At 45.3% G+C, this 21,742-nt stretch overlaps 1 protein-coding gene across 2 annotated transcripts in view; it reads right to left on the bottom strand.

The window, feature by feature from the left end:
- The window catches only part of skila (SKI-like proto-oncogene a), a 34,616-nt gene that overhangs the window by 10,967 nt on the left and 1,907 nt on the right, over nucleotides 1-21,742 (bottom strand). For both annotated transcript variants that reach the window (XM_040017291.1, XM_040017298.1), the window contains exons 2-4: nucleotides 20,093-21,373; nucleotides 1,548-1,640; nucleotides 937-1,025 (exon numbers count right to left, since the gene is read on the bottom strand). In XM_040017291.1, coding sequence (XP_039873225.1) covers nucleotides 937-1,025; nucleotides 1,548-1,640; nucleotides 20,093-21,373 — 1,463 coding nt within the window. The remainder of the gene's footprint in view (nucleotides 1-936; nucleotides 1,026-1,547; nucleotides 1,641-20,092; nucleotides 21,374-21,742) is intronic.

The raw sequence follows: 21,742 nt of genomic DNA, 5'->3' as shown, positions 1-21,742 counted from the left end.
TACTGTGAGCCACATCTAAACAAGAGCTGGTGTCCCCTGGGGATGGAGAGACGGCTGGAGATGCAGAGGACTTGGAAACGAAATGAGGAAGGAGTGAGTGAGGGAGAGGAGGAGGAGGAGACGAGGGAGTGCAGTCACAAGAAATTAAAAGAAGAGGAAGAAACCGAAGCCAACACAAAACTTAAAAACATACACCTATAATATCTGGCAAGGAGAGTCTTATCTCTTCTCCGTGTTTTTACAGATAACACCAGGCCATCTGGCACAGATTCAGGTATTGATAAGTCCTTAAATAACTGCAGCTTTTAATTTTGTCTAGGACAACCAACTAAAACCATCTTTAAAGTGAATACCACTCGTCTCCTTCAGCAAGATTTAATAGAGTTCTCTACACTGGAAAAATAAAACAATGTGAGGGGCAACAACTGCTCCATTCATTGATTATGCAAGTTAATATTCATACTTTCAGACATTTCAGATTTTTGAACAAAGTCCAAAAATTTTCTAATAACCAGAAAACTCTTCACACATGTTGATTTCCTGCTTTTCTTTCTTTTATATGAAAACACACAGAATATGTTTATTTATGCAGCACACAGTTTTAAAGGCAGCCTGCTGTAGGCTATTAAAATTTCAGAGATGAAACAAATAATCACGGGAAGAATCTTCTACATCTTGCTACATCTCTAAAACCACCAAATAAAAGTGGCACTAAGTTTGAGATGGTTAATTAATGCTGTTTATTAACAGGAAAATATTGTGATAATCATCATTTATTAAACCAGAATGCCACATGCTCTCTGCTTTTCGACTCCGCTTTATATCTTTGTTGGAGAAATTTGATCTCTTTGGTGCAGTGGAGATCAGAAATATGATAGTTACAAGCCTCAAAGCTTTTACTGGAATAACTGATTTAGGGTTAATAAGGTGTAGTACCTGGGATGGACCAGGGTGGGGTGTCCTGGCTCCTCCTTAATTTCTGAGAAAAGCCGGTTGAACACAAGAGTCGGTGGAGATGCTTTTCCCTGTTGGAAACACAAACAAATATATAAATGTGCAGGGTTTTTTTTGTGCCACATCTTCCATCCTCATATATTGATTGGTGAACAGCCTTCACAGCGCATTAGATAAATTATTATAAAAGCAATCAGATGCATGAACGTGCACACACACACAAATACGTGGAGAAAGACAGCGGAAGGAGAAAGAAATGTGCTGCACGTGGCGCTCTTGGAGCCATAATATAGTTAATATGTATGCATACATGTGAAAGGGGGATCATCCATCAGGCATCAGTTGAGACACTGGGCACGTGCTTGTGTGCGCACGAGTCAGAGAAAGAGATAATCATGATAAAGCTTCTTCCCTGCATGTAAAGTTGGCGGGGGAGGGGGCGAGGAGAAGAGCAGCTTGGTACAACAGAGGAGAAGCGTGCCGCTATGAATGAGTGAGCAGGGGGTGTGTCTATCAGTGGGGGGGGGGGGGGTACCTGAGCGTGGAGGAAAGCAATGGGGGAAGGTGTCACAGGGAGGGAAATGATAACTGACCTTTCTCGCTGGGTCAGCATCAGCCAACTTGTCGCCGGTGGAGCAGATATCTAACGAGGGTTTCCTCACCTGGCTCTCCTCCTCCACCACCTTCTGAAAACAGAAGGAGAGAGAGAGAGATGGTGGTTAAATAGACGAGCAAAGACACCCCAAGGTTAAATACAGCAGAGAGCGAGAGGAAGAGACAGATGTAGTGCTGCACCGAATACATTTGTTGGAATAGTCTGAACGACTCAAAATGAGCATATCTGTCAGGAGGTGTGAGAATGCGAGGAAGCACGCGGAGAGGAGAGAAATTACACCAGGCGCGCAGACGCAGAGGGGGAAAGATGGAGACAAACGGCACTTAAACGATAGGAAATGGAGACAAATGACACTCAAGATGTAAAGGATGGATACAAATGTGTGCAGAAGTGAGTGAACTAGCCTGAGCTGGCCATAATGCAGCAGTGAGGAAAACGAAGGCGGCGAGGAAATGGATAAGCCTGGTGTCACAGCCGAATGAGCCCGTAGTGGAAGGCCTATGACTAAAACAGAAAAAAAAGCCTAGCTGTGAGTCGACGCGGCCTGTTGCTACACGCTTCTGAGCGTGTCAGACATCGGCATACATGCAACGCAGCTGGAATCAAAACACGCGCTGTACAGGAAAATGTACGTTTGTGTTTCCTGTGTCAGCGTCATACCCTCAGAGGATGTTGAGTAAAAACTGCCTGCTGCCTCTAGTTTTGTCTATCTCACCGTTTCATTTTGGGTTGAGGTTTTCTTTATATCCAGGCCACGCTCGGCGAGAGGCCACAAGCTGATGTAGCTGATGCTTATCTGTGACAGGCAGGCCTGACACACATGCTCCGTGCATTTCACAAACATGGTCTACCTAACTGACAGGTAACAGAGACAGCAGAGGAACAACAATGCACAGCATCGCAATGCGAGTCGTCAGGGAGCCCACAGCGACCGACACACAGCGGATTGAGAAGGGAGATGCAGAGAGAAGAGAGATGGTAAGAAGAGGAAGGAGACGAAAGAAGAAGGGGAAGAGAAAAGTGTGAAAGCATCAATAATTGACTTAGTACCCGTTTAAAGCCCGCTATAAAACGTTTATCCACAAAACGCAGACACACAAGCTCTCAGTGAATAATAAACAGGCAGCTTTTCATCAGCTGGACTAAAGGATTTTCCTCTGTGCTGTACCGGCTAAGAGCTTGTGTCATTACCAGCGCTAAACAGCCTCAGAACAATGCCAGCAAATAACTGTGACAGCCACGCATTAGCCGCTTATCATTTATACCGGTCCAGCAGCAGCCTCATTCAGCAGCTTAAGCATGTATTATTTACAAAAAACACAATTATTCACCTGTTACATATTCCACGAAGCACACATGATCATTTTTATTTATCTATTCACCTTCTGTTTCGCTACCTAGAGAAGCCACAGTGTCTTTCTTAAAAGAATTCATGTGGCCCTCGAAGAATTGATGTGACACACGGATACCTCTAAATGCCATCTTACTTGCACATAACAGTCGATACCAACATCTATTTTTAACAGCAATTAATTCACCGCAAGTGAATGTGACCTGTGACTTTATGCTCTGTACCTCCACCTCAAATCACAACTTCTATATTCATCAGCAAAAGAAAACAAAAAAACAAAACTAGTAGTAGTGATTTGCATGAGAGGTTTTCTGAACTGTATGTATGTAGAGGGATAGTCCCTTATTTACAAGGCCATGCATGAATGAGCATGTTCATGCAAATGTTAAAAGGCTGGAGCCGTATGTCTGAGCCAGGTGTGGTTGTTAGTCTGTGTGTATACAGACGGGACCTCGATCATTTGTGAATGTTTATGGTTAGTGTGTTTTTGGTTTTTTCCCCTTTTTCCCCTTCCAGCACTGCAGCACTGAGTGGAGGAGGGGGAAGGGACAGAGTGAACAGCTTAGAAAGAGAGAGGGGTGACAGGGAAGAGACAGAGAGGAGGAGGACTGACAGAAACCACGATGTAACCACTGCAGTGGTGTGGCGGTGAGCTGGGTCTGTCCAATGTAAAGAATGGTGTGTGTGTGTGTGTGTGTGTGTGTGTGTGTGTGTGTGTGTGTGTGTGTGTGTGTGTGTGTGTGTGTGTGTGTGTGTGTGTGTCAAACACATACAGAGGGAGCGCGTGGGCCAAACTGATAGTAACGTCAGGTCATACAGAGGTCTTTCATCTGCTTGACCTCTACAACGACAGATGTTTGGCTGCTAAGACGACTGACAACTCATTAAAGGCTGGGTCTGCACCCTCCTTTGTCTGTGTGTGCATGTGTGTGTGTCTGTATTTGCAAGGACCAATTAGACCTTGAGAGCGAGGACATTACTGGAAAACGAGGACATTTTGGCCAACGCTCATTTTGGGGCTGTTTGAGGGTCAAGACTGTAGGTTTTATGGTTAAGGACAGAGAACAGATTAAGGTCCAGGGTTTTCCCCTCATATCTGACGCCAACTAAAGAAGTCTGGAACTTCCACCAAAGGAAAATCACCAGGAAATAAATAAATAAATAATAAAATTTAAACCCATGGCTTTGCTTCATTAGTTTTGCTTTGTTTTCTCATTTTAAACTACTTATTAAACCGCAGACGAAAAAGTATCCCAATAAATGTTATCCTATAAAATCTCATAAGAATTACACCAAAAGGATTATAATTTGATTCAATCTTTCATTTGATCGAGTCACAAAAGTTTAGGTGTGAATTCAAAAATGATTTAAGAATTTAATACAAATCGCTAGGTCTACCTGCAGTACTTTTAGTGCCCACAGAGAGGCTGCAGGCCACACTTTGGCAATCACTGATATACAGTCTGTGTGACTAATGGTGGTTACAGGCATAGTCACCCTTCAAAAGGAAACTCTGGGTTTTAGTATAAATGTGAGAAACACCCAGAAAACACAGTAAAAGAACAAGGCTGCAGGTGGGCCATTACTTCTGTATGTTCTGTATCCACACACAGACCAAACAAACATGCACGTGTGTGCTACACTAATGGCTGCCTGTCGCTCCCAGTGACTCCTGCATACCTGACAGCTGACGGCTTAACGCCCACCACCCACTCACGCACACACGCACGCACACACCCCTGCTCATTATTCCTGCTGCTCTGCACTCTCTCTCTTCCTTAATGAATATGTGCCAGTGCAAACGTTTGGACATTTTGGCACTACTACCATTTTCCTCACCTTCCCACCTCCACCTTGCTTTATTAAAAACACACCAAACTGCTACTGGGTCCTAATCTGCAATAACGAAGTACCTCTCTTATCTGGGCTGCCTCTGCAACACACAAACACACACAAACACACACCTAACCCCCTTATGTCTCCAACCCTTTGTCAGGCTGAAGCTCGCCTTATGACAATGTGGATTAGCATTCCACACACTCACTCGGCTGAACTCTGCTCCGTTGATCCTAATCACCAGCAGTCTGCCTGCTGCTGCAGCTTCACGCTGGCTTGTCCCACCACTGTGTAGCTGGATGTAGCCGCAGCCATGTGAACTCACAGTGACCCATTTTTTCAGCATACGTGACATTTCTGCAGCAGACGCTTTAATGGAGTAGAAAGTGGTTTTTCTAATGTGTGTCTGTGTGTCTTTGTAAAGTGCCAGTAAATCAAACAGTAACAAGCGGCACTTTACTACGCAGGCACCCATGACTGTACATTAGCATGCACAGTCTGGCAGAGCAAATGTATTTAAGCGATAGCCCACACAGCAAAGGAGCATTTCAATGGGAGCATGACATTCTCCTGTGAGCAGGGAAAAAAGAAAAGATGCTCTAACTGCGCATTTTTGCAGCTGGTTGAGGTTTTTGTTCATTTTTGCTAGAACCAAGATGAAGTAGATTGCATAGCTCGCCACGTTGCCAACGAGCTGCTGCCTGACTGGGGTGAAGGCTGTCAGCCTACAAAAGTTGACAGTGAATTTCTTCATACCTGAGGACTGTACTTCATTTAAGTGAGTCTCCTTCAGCTCATCCTGACAAGACAACAAGAAGAGTCTGTTTTTCCTACTCTTGGTGTAATTTATATGAACCAACACACACACACACACACACACACACACACACACACACACACACACACACACACACACACACACACACACACACAGAGAGCAAACAAGCCCGAGGTCAAGCGCCACTCCACTCCTGTCACGTGGACCCACTAAATGACTGCTGTCTCAGTGCACATAAACACACGCGTGCAGTTACTCTTTGCTATAAATACACATCCGGTCCCCATACATGCATAATAAAACACACACCAGGCTTACCCCTCTAACAAACACATACACATAAGATGGAGCAAACTGGCACTTGCGGTCTCTGTTAGTTAACAAATCTCAGGAAAGTCACAGGTTACTTCAGCTCAAACTTGCACGATAAGCTGACAGAAAACCATTTCAGGAACTTATGTAAAAAGAAGTTACAGCTCATTTCCAGCTCCGTGAACTCTACTGGAGTAGGTCTGCAAAACTCGCAGATCAAAATAATCTCTGTTTATCTTATCACGAGCCTCTCACTGAAATAAGCTGTATTAACTCCTCCTGACTGGCTGCTCTTCGCAAACAGAAGGTTTATTTGGGCTTGTGTGCTCACAGCAAAAGCCATGTGAATGTGTGACGACAACAGAATAAAATATACCCACTGTTTGACAATATACAGAGCCAAAAGTAGAAAATCCTACCTGAAACAGAGTGTTTAGAGCAGTCTGAAGCCTGAGCTTTAGGCTCGTAGGGATTATGTGCACATACGCTGACCTCATTATTTCAAAGTCTGACCATGTTTAATATGGGTATCCAGCATTGTAACAGCATATACAGAGAAGAAAATAAGAAAAGCGTAACGTTTCACCTTTAACCTCCTAAGACCTGAACTCTTCCACGGCATGCATTTTTAATTTCTCTTTGATATTTGGGCTGATTGGGACCCGATGAATGTAAAGACAAAGAATTACCTGATTTTTTTTTTTTTACCTAATTTTTGTTTCTAAGAAAAATGAGAGCCACATATGAGGATATTCGTTTAAAATTTCAATAGAACAGTAGCAGTATAATGTCCTCGTAAGTGGATATCAGGCCCTTGTAGAGCAACATTGAATATTTTGGTCTAAATAAAATAATAATAAACGTGATGTCCACATATGTGGACGCCAGGTCCTAGGAGGTTAAAGTAAACTGTCCCTTTCTGTGTTACTGAAAAGCTTTAAAAACAAAAAAGATGCATTACATCATTTTGAGTAATATTTCTCACCATTTTCTAGGAAAGAACAATTACTTGCATTGCAAATAAACATTAGCTGCAATTTTATTACCGAATCCCTTCTTTGCCTTCATTATAAATATTTTGCTCTTTGTTCAGAGAAAACACTACAGATGTGTTAAAACTTTAAAAGCCTGCCCAGGATATAAAAAGCTCATACAAACACAACAGCAAGTCTTGACATGCCTGATGGCAAATCTTATCTAGGCCATAATAAAGAGTGGGCAAGCCTTGATCTGACCTTTCATCCCACAGCAGCAGTGTGTTTGCGTGTTATTAAAAACCCTTCTGTGCCCTCACACACACACACACAGAGCTGGGAACCACTCTCTTCACATCTGCTGAAACCGTGACATCAGTTGCTGGGTATGAAAACTGAAAGAAAACCCCAACGAACACCACAACCTATTTCAGGGGACGTAAACGTAAGTGCGCCCCCATCCTCCAATCATTCATGTGCCTGGCATTCAGGAGAAGAATGGAGATGCTGAACGGATAGCAGCAGCAGGAGGAGGAGGACGACGACAAAGTGATGCGGCTTATTCTCCTTTTTCCTCTCAGAGGAGGAAGTGAAAATTGTGTGTGTGCGCGTTTCTTTAGGCAGTGAGAGAGGACTAGGAACACACACGTACGCAGACACACTCTGAGAGACAGTCACACCCTGTCTGTTTCTAGACCACATCCTGTACTGCTGTAGTCGTCAACTGTGTCAAAGATCGAGCAAGAGATACATCGTTTTATATACACTTCCTGGCTGAACTGCAAAAACAAGGCACATTTATTTATCTCTATAAAGTCACTATTTACTCAAAAATCACCAAACGGCTCAGACTTTTCCACTGTTTTTGATCCTTTAAGTAGGTAGGCACAATGTTTAAAGTAGTGTTGAGTGTTTTTATTCACTTCATTTCCCTGTTGTGTTCCAAGGAAACAAAGATGTGTTCTTTACAACAAATAACTGACATATATTAAAATCTTTCAGCTGTACGAGAGATAGCCATCAGCCACGGGGTTCTGGCTGATAACTGTGCATCCATAGTTTTTAATAGATCAAACAACATACTGTGCATTTGGGAAAATATAGAAATAATCTGTGGTTGCAGCAACACCACTTTCTCTGTGCAGCTCCCACTCAAATCACAATTTTTTTATATCCGTCGACCTCCGCTGTGGTTTAGCCGCTTATCCCTTTGCCTGCAATTAAGATCAGACAACTGTACGCTGGTCTTCTGGGTTTGATTTGGGTTTTACTGGGTGCTCTGGTGGTCCCACCTGGCCCCCATACATAGACACAGGCGCTGGAGGGTTTTATATGGAGGTCTTAATCCAGTAAGCCATTTATCCACGGACTGGGAGCCACACTTTGTTTCAGCAGCCAAATCAATAACAGCCCACAGGGGAACCGGGCAGCAAAGTGGGGCAATTAAAGGAATACACTTTTAGTAGAGGCTCTGTGATTAACTCACCATAGTGAAATGAGATCACTTCGAGGTCTGGCTGTTTGGTTCCTGACAAATGTCAGTTACATTTTAACTTGAGATACTTGGGAGATTGCTCAACTAAATTTTTCATTCACTTTGGCACTGCAACGCCAGATAAGCGGGAAAGAAAACAGAGCAGGGCACGCATGAGGACAGGTCTGACAGGTGGACGCTGAGACAAACAGGTGACAGAAGGAAACAGGAAATAAAAAAGGGGGGGCAGCCGAGACAAATGAGGAGAAAGAACAACAGCATGTGACTGCTTGTCTGTCTGTGCCTTGCCCCAGACACGCACACACCTGTTCCTCCCTCTTTCCAAACACAAAGAGTAAGACTAAAGCCAGACAAGCACACTGATAAGCCAGACCAGTCATGCTCGACAGACACACACACTCCCAACTTGTGTTTGGCTTCGGGCCTTGAGAACATTTTTGCGCCACAAAGGCACTCTGTCTAGACAGTCATCACATGCACGTCAAACACACACACACACACACACACACAGCTTTTCCGCTCCCTGACAACATGCTGAACTCCTTCCTCTAACAGCTACAGTTCCAGTCAGCCATTTTACAATCCACACACTGCAGCCTTGATTGCGAGAACAAATGGGACCCAGTGGAGAAACGGTTAATGGGCAGTCTATGGCAGAAAATGAAGCGAGTTATAAAAGCCATCTCTCCCCACTAATAAACGCACAATCTACTGTCCACCGACTGTAGCTTTACGGCAGACGGGGGTTTAATTTGGAGAGCGGCAACACTATTTCTCTGGGATTCGTCACATAAAAAAAAAAAAAAAAAAAAAAAAAGAAAGGTTACAATTTTTCTCAAAAAGGCGCCTCTTGAAGCTCTCTCGATCAATTTTTCTATTCATCTCCCTCCCCTCCTTTCTCCGTTTCTCATGTTTCACCGTCAACTCCCAGGCGGCAGCTTCCAGTGTGTGTTCAAAGCAGTGTATGTGGAGGGTTGTAATGATGTTACCTCATGAATGGACAAATTGTCTGACTGGAATACACTATGTAGGCTGCACAGACTAAGGTAATCCCCACCCCCACACCTCACATACATACAGCCCCTATAACACTGTATATATTATTGTAGAGGGTGAAAAATATACTTCTGGTGAAAATGATTAATTTGCCACTGACTTTGTGGATAAAACCAGTTTTCCTGGGTCAAAATGGGAGGGTGATAGCTGACAGAAAACTGGATTTTTCTGTAACTGTATAACCCCAAACGACCTGAAATAGTTTAATCGACCAATCCATAATCAAAAAATACCCTGAGAAACAGATAAACCTGTAGATATCTACCTTTCCTTAAACAAGTGATATCTCAACGTTTTGGGCAAAAGGACAGCTCTATTTTGCTCATTTTCAGCTCTAGTCTTATTCTTGGACTCCACTAGAGTAGCTTTGAATGAGTCAGTCTTATACTGGGTGTTGGTAAAACACATCAGTTCAAGCGTCTATTTTTTTAGCTCCTTTTTCGCTAGCTTTAAACCAGCTTTCTTCTGATTGGCTGCTCCCAGCAAACAGAAGGTTTGAGCAGTTGAGCATTTAGAGCAGTTTAAAGTTTAAATGCTGAGCGTTTGGCTCACAGGGATTACATGCACAAAGTTCATAAATTCAACATTTAGTCATGTTTATTGAGCATCTAGTACTTTTAACAGTATATATATATATATATGAAAAAAAAGAAAAAAAAGAAACGGCTCGTAGGTCAAACACCTACAAAAATGTTTGCTGGGTTTCAAATTCTCACCTTTGAAAAAGGTGCAGTACATATAAGAAATCCCTTTGAAATCTGGCACGGTATGCCATATATAATCTTAGCGTCCCCAGAAGAAATGATGAAACACACTCAAAGGCATTGTGTGGTTGTTATCCACAGACATTGCATCAGTGGCAAGAAGTACAACTGCATTATGTCACACTTGAAATCATCAGCCTGCACTGCAGTGATTAATAGTGATGAACAGACAGTGTGTGTTGCTAAATAATACAATTTTAGCCATAATCACACAGCTGTTTTAGAAAGGAAATATGATTCAGCCTTGTAAAAGAGAGACTGGCTGTAGCATTCGGAGGAAGATCTATGATATCTGAAATGTAATTTAGTTGCTCTCCCTGCTGCAGAGACAGAAAAACATTAAAAACAAAACTCCAACCAGGTTCATGTCACGTTCAGAGCAATATTATGCGAGTGTGATGGTTCTGACTCCCATCTACTCAAGGTAAGTCATTAGATTAACGTGATGCATTATAGGCCTGTAGTGAACGTGTCTAGTAACATTCATCCTGGAAATGAGGGTGTGATTTTTTTATTTATTTTTTCAATCTTCACCCGACTCAAACACAGAGGGCAAACTGAACGCACGTGAGCTCACCATCACTAGCACAGCAGCTCAGTGCGACACGTTTCCTCTCCAGGGCCCACACCCACCCCCACCCCAGTACGTTAATTATGAAAGCTGTTGGGGGCTCACCTAAGTGAGTCAACCAAGCCAGGAGCCGCAGACATATGCGCACGCGAGTGAGCAGACATCTGATCAAACAGCGGCTCCTTCAAACAGCAAAACGTAGGAGGATGACGTCGTTTCTGCGAGCAAACTGTCGCGCACCGATGTGCACGCAGACTCGAGCAGACACACTTTGTTCTCCCAGGAGGACGCAGCAACTGAGAATGAGGCCAGTGGGCCCTTGTCGTCTCTGTGGATGACTGTACTCATCACGTGAGCTTTACTTGGGCCTCTGTGTGTGTGTGTGAGACAGAGATTTAACATCTTTAAAAACCAAAAGACAAACTCTAGAGAAACGTGCCACCATAGGATGCTGTGCAGAGGTAGGTTACTAGTTCAAATCTGCAATTAGGGACAAAGATGCACACACTCTGCTGTTGCCATCAAAAACCACAAATCAGCTGCCTGGTTTTCTATATAAGGGAACTTGGCTTACTATTCATATTGGATGAAACAACTCGGGAGTGCTTGGAGATAGAGGGGAGTGAGAGAGCTGCAGAGAGGACGAGCGTTGCTAAGCAGACTGAAAGCTGAGAGAGGCTGTCAGTAAGCCAGCATTGCACTGCTATCACTACAGAGAGAGAGAGAGACAGAGACAGAGAGAGACAAAAAACAAAATGGAGACACTGCCCGACCCTTTTTCTTTGCAATGAATTACACAGCACCCACTGAAAGGCCTCCTAATGAATGCTGAAGACTGCTTCGAACAGCCGTTCGGTAGCTAAATAGGAAACAATCCTGCATTAATTTATCCCAAATTGTCATTTGAAGAAAAGTCTGGTGAAAAATAGAAACAAATACACTTGCCCTTTTAAGAGGGAAGCAAACGCAAGTGCCTCACAGTGAAGTAGGTGTTTAAATGAGAGGTTTAAAGGTTTTACTGCAGGAGTCGCCCCTGACTAAAACCCTCTTTTACTGGGCCTGGTATGCGTACGTATCGATCTGCGGTTTGTTTACTTCTTGCTCAGTTGTAACATGGAATACTGCAGTAAATGTCAGTGCTTGGCTGGCCATCGTTGTCTGCAACAAGGCCAGAGGAAGGCAGGTGGTAAGGAGGAGGGAAGGATAGGGGGGTGGAGAGACATGGAGTAAGGAGGCTATCCCAGTCGCTACAAACAGAAAGCTCCACCTGGCCAAAACGACCCGCAGGGTAAAATCTATCACAGACACATGGAAAAGCAGACAGTTAAATCCAAACTGGCCCTAGGTCCTCTGACTGTTCTGCAGGGAGCTCCGGTCTCATCCATATTACATGCAGGAGCTTGTTTGAAGCCTCCACTGCTCCCTCTCTGCATGGGCAGCTTGGCTTTGCTGTTTGGGCCCCTCAGGCTCGACACCCTCTCCATCTCTCCCTCTCCCCTTCATACAAACACAGCTCCCATAATGCAAATCCATCAGCTCCCGTCACTCTTCCTCCATTTTTCCTCACAAGCTCTGGCTTTCAAAATAACCTTCCGAAGACCTTTGCAAAATTTAAATGTTCTTCCTGAACGTGGTTCACTGAAAAGATGAAACCTGCACATAGAAATCTTCCCGACATTTGGCCAAAGGCTGCTGTTAATTTCCACCCTGTCTGCACCAAGCTTCATGTACCAGAGCCTATGATAGGTGAACTCGATCGCCAGACTTCCTTCATTAACACACAAGACACATTCAATGTCTGATGCAAGCTCTGACAGAAGCCCAAGAAAAGCACAGTTGGGATTGGCAAATCTCATTACGGTTGAGTCAGAGCTCTAAGTGAACACACCTGGGTGCAGATCAAACAGACTGAGTGAGAGACCAGGGCGGTGATAAATCTTTGTCCTGGCTCCACAGTGACGCTGATGAGTGGAGAGCAGACCGCAGCGCGGATGGAGCGCCGTGACTCACGCTGCAGGATAGGGTTGGCGTGGTGAGGGGGAGGAAGTGGCTGGTTTCTGGTTGGGTTTGTGTGTGAGAGTCTGGCTGCTTCTCTGACTGAGTATGACCCTTTGACTTCCTTTAAATCACAGACTCCGCACTGTGTCATCCAAACACTAGCCTGTGCTTTCATCGCTCTAATAAAAGATATCACGCAAACACATTCAAAGCCTGTGTCGAGGCTTCTGTCATCCAGCTCCGATGGCACAAACTTTGAGAGTTTTGGGGTTTGAAATTTCAGGGTCAGCCTTCGCTCCTCTGCTGCTTTACAGAATAGAAAATGAGGCAGATTGGATGTCTGCCAGAGCAGCTGACAGAAAAAGCAACCTTGCCAAAAAATTTGCCATCGGTACACTGTGAAGGCTAGAAATCTTCACTCAGCGTGAGTCACTCTTACGAAGAACTGCTCTGCTTTCGGACTCATCTGGAATCAGGATGCGTTTCAGCCAGCACATTTTGATAGTGATGACAGAGAAAATTTCTGGCATAACAAAGTGCACTTGTCACAGGAATTGGTTAAACTGTAGCCAGACTGTAAACCACAAGGAACTCGTCAGAAGATAAAGTCAAGGGCAATAAATCTCCATGAAGGTTGAGCCTCCTTTAATAACAAAGTTGTTGGTTTTTTTTTTTTTTTTACATGAAAGCCCAAAAGAAGAGCTGGACACGCAAAGAATAAGTGTCAAACCTTGTAGACACGGCACTTTATTGCTCGGTGGCGATGGAGAGACTTTTCTCTTAGCTTGCGTGCAAGGATGCTGAAGTGCACTCCAAAGCCCCAACCCATGCAACCCTTAATTATGCTCCCATAGCTTAAGTATACTCAAATAAAAACCCACACTATACCTTTTATGGATGCTGTTAAGTAATTAATTGCATCTGGAGGTCAACAACCTCAAGGACTGTCTGCTACTTAGTTTAGGTTGTGAAGAGTTGCAGTGGTGCTGTTGGAGATCCAGAGGGAAATCCAGATCCAGGAGTCCTCCATTTACAGTATCTAGATGAGCTGGTTTGGACCCCAGGAGGATATGGTATAAAGAAGACTGTATGTTTGCATATCCAGTGGCTTAAGAAACATCCCAGAGATGGATGAGTCCCATGAGTGTCGTCACTGCAGGTGGGAATAGCGGAGAGATAAACACATCAAGAGAAAAAGGGAAGAGAGGAGACTGGGCAAAGCTTAAAATGTCCCTTTTCCCCCCCATCCTTATTAATGCAGTCCATTTCCCAGTTGTTAACTTCACAGATTTGCCCGGAGCAACATCACCCAGGCTCCTGGAGAGAGGAGGATTTACAGGGTATACAGACTGAAAGACTTATAGAGCAAGCGGTTCACTGTGCTTCAATTTGAGGCTCCAAGCTTAAGGTCACAACAAGGCATCGCAACTAGGTTCAGTTTGATAGAGGCAAATGGAGAGAAAATCAAACAGGCAGGAACACACACTTGTGTGGAAACAACAAGTCGTTACCCATCAGGGAAATAAATGGGGATTTATTAGTCAGTATTTCCCCCTGCTTTTCACAGAACTGCAGTATGCATGACTGATATGCGTTTTGGCCAGGATTGCGGTTGGCAGCCCATTGGGATTCAACGACACGCCTTTGATATCCGTTGTTTATCTGCTTGTCTCGGAGATTGGGGCTGTGGGAGAAACTATAACACTGCCCATATTGTCGGGCGTCTACGTGTACTGTCTGATGTGTACATGGTGCTCCTATGGAAAGCGGCGTCTCCGGGGTTCTCCATTTATATCTTCATTAATCACCGTTCCCACCGGGAGGCCGCACAGAGGAGTCTTTCAAATGCAAACGCGTTCTCTCCGCTTGCACACAACACACACACAGCCCCTTTACAATATATCCACCAGCGTAGCAGCTCACAACACGCACAACCTGTCCGGCTGTCTTTCAGGAAGACCTGACAGTGGACAGTTAATCTTCTCGTCAACAGATCGATTAATTAATACCAAAACTCCTCATTATTCTGTTTTCTTCTAAAGCCAACTAAGCAAACGAGTCAGGCGTGTTTTGATCCAGAAACCTCTCTCTGCTTGCATCTTGTTTGAACTCGTAGCCCCACTATTCTCACTTTGTTCTCAATCTCGTTTTCCTCAGAAGCAGCAAACTGGTCTGGCGCCCTGAGGGGGAGCGAGCGAGAGCGCAGCGAACATGCAAATAGGCCATCAGTCGAGGCTTCTTTTAAAAGCCTGCAGGACGTTTAGCGGGGAGGGGCTTGGCAAATGTGTTTAGTCTGTGTGAGTGCTGGCAGACGTGGCAGAGGCTCCGCTGTATCTGGACAGACCTGTCTGTTCTGCCCACTGCTGCGGCAGGCTCACGTCAGGCCCGGAGCAGCACAGTTTCCTCTTATTTTTACTTTATTATCCAAAATAAAGAGCAGCAGCTGTTCCAGCCCAGTGATGGTACATTTCTAAATGTGGGGCTGTGGTGAACGGCACAGGCTGATGAACTGTGGCAGAGGCCTGTGGTCATGTGAAACCTAAAGCTTTAAAGGATGATTCTTATCCATTTCAGACAAAGACTAGGAAGTAATGGTTTGGGCACTCCTCCAGCGAGCTGCAACTCTGTTATAGAGCTATGATACTGGCACTGACCTGACGATGACATACCAGAGGCCCCTCAGCTAAGCCCCTCCTACCTTGAGAGGCCCCTTTTAGGCCTTTTACAACAGGCTGCAAACATGGGCCAAGGCATGGCTCGTTATACACAGACTGTCTCCCACACCAAACTACATACAGGCCTAATAGACTGTAGGTTAGTGTGGGCCAGCGTCCAAAACGCGGCCGTGTATTCAGTATAAGGGGACAATTGTTCTAAGGAAAATGCACAAACAGACAGAAATATGTGTATGTGTGTCCTTCTTGTTAGCTGGGGAAATACAAGCTAGCAGGCATGTGATTGGCCAATAAAGAGGGCTGTTACAAGCAACATTTGAGGTTGAGGTTAATTTCACGTTGGAAGAAAGGAAATTTGAGGTCAGAGGCCAAACCCCCCACCCCAAATAAATAAATAAATAAATAAATAAAAAGTGGAGCAGTTTTGAGTAAACCATATTCAGGGTGACGTGTCCTGGCTCTAACCTCACATCCTTTCATAGCCTTTACTTCTCTTATTTGCTCAAGTGTCTTGCCCTCAGGCGGTCAAAGATACCGTGTTGCCCGATGCTGCTTCAAATGAATGCATGCGACAGCAGAAGCAGTAGAGAAGTGAACTTGGGACACTGATTCACATGTCTGAACACAGACAGGAACTTATGTAACACTGGCTGTGCCCTCTGTAAAAAAAAAAAAAAAAAGTCTGCTCCTTTCACTCTTCTTGTTTCCTTCTTCCTCCCTCTCCTCTTGATGCACCCTCCCCTGCCACCCACCCCCACTCTATTCAGTGTTCGTGTCACCCGGCAACTCGCCATATCCATCAAGGAGACCCGATCAATAGGCGCTGGCCTTTCTTCCCCATCCACCTCGCAGAAACGCACAAGTGGTCTTATTGCTTATGTAACGATTGACTTATCGGGTCATTTGGCTGCCTACTTTGCTACTGTTCGCCAATTGGGGCCAGGGAGGGGGCATTGACTGTTTACGGATACATGTGAGAACGTCTGATTTGGGAGAAAGGGGGTAATGGTGAGCAATGGGTGGCAGCGTGAAGACCAGACTGCGGGTCTGAGGGCAGGAATCCAAGAGAAGGCAGGCAGTTTGAATGTCGAGGGGAGGTAGATGAAGAAGGCAGGCGCAGCGAACGATTAGCATGCTCGCCAAAATCCAATTAGACACCGCCCAAGAGAAAGACTGACAAGCAGACAGACAAACAGCCCAGGAGACAGCCAGAGAGTGCAGCTGCACCGGTCTGCGGTAATGAAGTCACTGGTTTCCAAATAGCAAATAGAGGAAGCCAGAAAGATGCAGCTGTCTGCCGTCTGTGCCGCAGCCACTGTGTCAACCCGGCCAGGGAGACAGACAGAGGAAGGCTGTTCTCTCCGTCTGACACTTCTGACTCGGGGCCAGCACAACGCTACAAACAAGGCTGAGGCAAAAAAAGAAAAGCAGCAAACTGCTACACCCACCATGTTGGGGCTGCTCATTAGCGTTAGGAAACAAGCCCAAAATATCAAATCACATTGCTTCTGCTCTTTCCTCTCTCGCTTATAGTGTAAAAAAAACTTTTTAGTAGCATGAGCTTATTTACACAATACATTTGAAAATGGCTTTAAAAATATGAGGAACCATTTTCAGTCTAAAGAATGAGCGTCTGTAACAAACCCTGAGGTCAAAATGAAATCATTGTCTGTCGAATACTAAAGTGACTCCGGTGATAAGGTTTCAGCTTGTTGCTGTGTGCGTTGGTTGTGTCTAGTAAACTGTTTACACAGCAGGGATCAGTAGACAGGCTAGCACTGCCTCCAGGCACAAAGCGCCTTTATGGAGCACAGGTCCTGGAGTTTTTAACTGCACCTTTTTAAGCCAAACAGTCCGAGCAGGATTTGGGACTGGGAGGGGGGGGGGGAATTCCAGAAAGCTCCCCTCTTGTTTTCTATGAGGTCCCAGAAATCTCTGTTAAAACTGCTTGTAAATGTGCACATTGACACTGTGTGTAAATAAGGGACATTGGGTAACGGTATACATTTGGGGTTAGACCAACACGCACGAAGGCGAGCCATCTTTCTAAAAAGAAGACGCAACTATGAGCTTGCCTGCCTGGCCGTCCACCAACATCCACTGGGATGTGGAAACTATGAGTCACGCAGCCAGTGCGGTGGAGGCGGCTGGACACAGAGAGTCTGGAGGATGTTCAGGGTGAGAGACACGTCCGTCTGTTTCGCTTCCTGTTCAGTTAACGCACACTTTCATTACAGGAATACACATACAGAGAGTGGCTGAACGTGAAGGGAGAGCCCCTGTGTCCTGACTTCAGTACGAGGTCATCGTGTTCCTCCGGTCACTGACCTTTCACACACTCGTAAATCTGTTCAGGAGGGAGGGGTGTGAAGTTTATACTGGCATCCTCTATCAAGTCACCTGCTTCCTGGACACTCTCATGCAAACATCTTTCCAGGAATTTTAGCCATTTGTGACTTTGTCTGTCTCTGTCAACACCAGCATAACTGTTACATAAAATTTCACCACTGCTGTTAACCCTGCAAAAACCATTTCCACTGAAACCAAAACCCCACAAACACCATGTTCTGGTGTTTGTGGGGTTTTAACTAGAAGAAGAAAATGAGAGAGAGAAAAAAACTTTGAGAAAAAAATTAATTTAAAAAATCATCACCTCACAGAGGAGACAGCACCTGAAACTGTGGTGAGACACATGCTCCAGAGGGCCTGGCAATGTGTGAGTGTGTGAGACAGAGAAACAAAGATGTGTCATACTGGCCTACACACACACACACACACACACACACACACACACAGGGGCAATGTGTCTCACACATAAACACACACACCACCGATACTGCGGGACTCATCAGCCCCCTCGACATTAGGTACATGGTGCAGTAGTTTGTGCGCTAGTTTCCCTCTGAGCTACAAAAATGTCTCTGGCTTTCAGAAAGAACGTCTGTGGCTTCCAATATGCATACCGGCTGGGAAGAAGCGAGACAGGAATGTGGTCAGGACGCTGGGCGAGACGGTAGATGCTATTTCCGATGCATTCGCAAAAGGCAAATAATTCCTCTGTCTCGCACACATAAGTTGTGTGTCTTGAGCCGTACAAACCTCACACTCTGTACAAACTCTGCTCAGTCTTGCATGCAACCAGCTGCCAAGTAGTGACATATAAATCCTGACAATGACAGCTAACTTCACCAAAAACATGCATATAGATTTGCGTGTGAGCTAACCAGCCATTCACCCAGAATACAGTGTAAACCGGGGTAGTCCGCTGTGGTCACAGAGAGGTCATGAGACAACATAAACCAGTTAATAGCAGTGAAACGAGCTGGAGTTTCTCCCCCTCCTCCTCTTCTAAACACTGACCTTTCAATAGGATCGCTGCCCTTGTGGCTTCTATATTGCACTGGCATGATTTTTTCCTTTCTACACAGCAACTTAAAAAAAATACATAGGAGCAGTAAATTTAAATTAAAAAATAAATAAATAAAAAAAAAAAATCACAATCAAATCAAATATAAACCCATTCCAATGTGCTGGGAGTGACTAAATAAAGCTAAGTGGTCTGCTGAAAGTTAAAATAAGATAAATTTCTTTTAATAAATGTTGCCAGACAAAACTATAACTGAAACTAAGCTTCAATTAACTGCACAGCCCTGCTTAACATCGGTTTATGTTCCACTACTGAAAGTGTGGCTTTCAGTACGTGTAGACTGTTCCAACATTCTTTTTTTTAAACCAGCCAAAAAGCTCCTAAGCTGTGAACGGCACGAGATTTCCTTTCCATCAGCCATTATCTCAGACTGTGCTGAAAGAATGGAGATGAAGTAAACCTGGGTAAACTGGCCAGTTATTAGTCAGTAAAAAAGAGACCAGCTTATTTCCTTTTTAACTCTGTTTAGCTCCAGTTAGTTTCCAGTGTGGGCTTCCCTGTTTCAGTTTAGTTTTTAATAGTTGAAAATGTTAGGTTTCAGTTTAGATTTTATTCATTTTACTAGTTAGGTTTATAAAATGGAGGGCTTTTGCCATGGGCATCTCTCTCAGAAGTACAGATTAGATATTACAATACGAATAAAGCACTTTTTGACGGCAGCTGACTCGGTCCCATAGACATGTACCCACATACAGGTAGGTTCCGATACCAAATTTGACTAAACAATAATTCAAACTAAACATTTCCTCTACAGTTAGTTGTAAGTGCAATATTGTGTCACTTAGTTTTCTTTCTTTTCCCTTTAAAAGTCTTTGTTGGCTATAATAACCTTGGTGCTGACAGATAACTCCAGTACCAGAGTTTCAGGGTTGCTTCCTGAGCCTCGCATATTGGCCTTTTGTTCAGTGACATTCCCACCGACCTCCAGGTGACCCGGGGGGACAAATGATGCACTTCCCCTTCAGCTGTGGCCAGCTGGCCTAACTTCGTCTGATCAGACCTGGCCAGGCAGATGTCACCACCTGTCCCAGGCCTCAGACACACACACTAGGTCAACACTGGTTTAAGAAAACACCAGCCATTTTATTCAAATGAGCCCAACACACAAAACACAAGTCTGGAAGAGGGCAGGACAGAGGACGTGTCAGCTAGACAAACAAATATGGAGACTTTAATTCAACAGAAAAGCTTTCACCAGTCAAACAGCAGAATGGTGATGAATGAAGATTTATAGCAAGCAAAGACACACTCAGCTTACACAGGTATCACTAACAGGTGCACTTACTTTGTCTAGCGACCTCTTGAGTTGATAGTGGAACTTCTCTTTGACCTCGTCCAGCAGCTGCTTGAGTCTGGGCTCCTCCGGGGTCCCCTGGTACTTTCTGGCAAGCTGCAGGTAGCAGGGCCACTTGGCTGAGTCAAAGCCCCAGTGGCAGGTCCTCTTATCAGGTGACTTGTGCGAATGCATGACAAACTTCTGCGGTGAAAAGAGCAACTGGCACTCCACACACTGGATGCAGGGCACCTCGGGCTGGGTGTAGAACTGGGGCACAAAGAGACCCTGGCACTTCCCCAGACACTGGTGCTCCACCTGGAAGCTGGCTTCACTCTCCTTCAGGAGGCCCTGGGCTGACAGCTTACCGCTGGGGTCAGCAGGCAGGGCTGCACCAGGACGCAGCAGAGCGTTGCAGAGCCGCTGTGCATCCGTCAGTGTAATGAGGCCACAGGAAGGCGCGTTGAACGGCAGAATGCCCAACACCTTTAGGATGTGCAGCTGCTCGGCGTCACAGCGAGAGCAGTAGACGTACAGCTCGTCGCACACGGTGTTGATCTGCTGCAGTGAGAAGTCGCGGAGCACGGAGTTGAGCACCTGGGGCAGGCAGAGCCGCTTCTCGCCCCCAACAACGAAGCAGGAGATGGACTCTCCCTCCAGCAGGGAGTGGGTGAGTTCAGTAGAGCTGTCGCAAGGAACCAGCAAAGGGCCCCCTCCCAAAACAGGAGGGGAGGGCAGGGGGGGCATGCCGGCCTGGGAATGCTCATGGCCCGTGCGCGCAGAGAAGGCGGCTGGGCCCCCGAGGGAGCTCTGACTGCTGAGGGTGAACTGGGCCAGTGTGTGTTTAAGCCCAGGGCTCAGGTCCAGGGCTTTAGTAGAGCCCATAATGTGCAGTTCAGCCCGGCCTTCCATGTCCATGTCACAGTCGGGGCGTGGGTCCTCAGTCTGCTCCCTCTTCACCTTGGGAGTTTTGGGGAGGGAGGGCAGGGAGTCCAAGCTGCGACGCTTCAGGTTGATCTCCGCCATCACGCGCTTCTTGATGGGCGCATCTTCCAGCCGCTCTCTGTACAGCCGTTTCATGTTGCCCTTGAATGAGGTCAAGTCTTTGAAAGGGGTTTTCAGGCTGGTCTGGGTGCTGGCCATATCTAAGCACAGGGTTATTGTCGTTTCTGCGAGCTGACCAAGTTCTCGTATCCCTCTGGGTCTCTTTTCCTCCTTAACTCTTCTCAAATCTTCTGGCGATGAGACACATGCATGATTGTTACTGAAGATTTCTATCGTCTGATCTGTTCCCTGAGCATGAAAACACAAGGAAAAAATAGAAATAAAAAATTAATCACAGTCTTTTCTACCTTTCCTGTAGACAGATGAACAAACTGAAAAAATATCTGGAGCATTAAAGGTTTAATGGTGTCCCTGCGGGGTTGTTGAACAAGTCATCGGCTGTCAGCTTGGCCCGCTATACCAAATGGCCATTACCATACTTCACACAAACACGGGGGTTTTCTTCTTGGCTCTTGTAATTGAACCCCAGAGGAAGAAATTTGCATCCACCAAAGGTTCAAACGAGAAAACTTCTCAGCGCTGAGTGAGAATTTTAACAAGCCAAACCAGTTGACCACACAAGACAAACAGAAATCCTCCTCCACCACCACAACCACC

This window comes from Simochromis diagramma, unplaced genomic scaffold, assembly GCF_900408965.1.
Source record: "Simochromis diagramma unplaced genomic scaffold, fSimDia1.1 OVJJ01000205.1, whole genome shotgun sequence".
Classification (NCBI taxonomy): domain Eukaryota; kingdom Metazoa; phylum Chordata; class Actinopteri; order Cichliformes; family Cichlidae; genus Simochromis; species Simochromis diagramma.
This window is presented reverse-complemented; position numbering and strand designations above follow the sequence as displayed.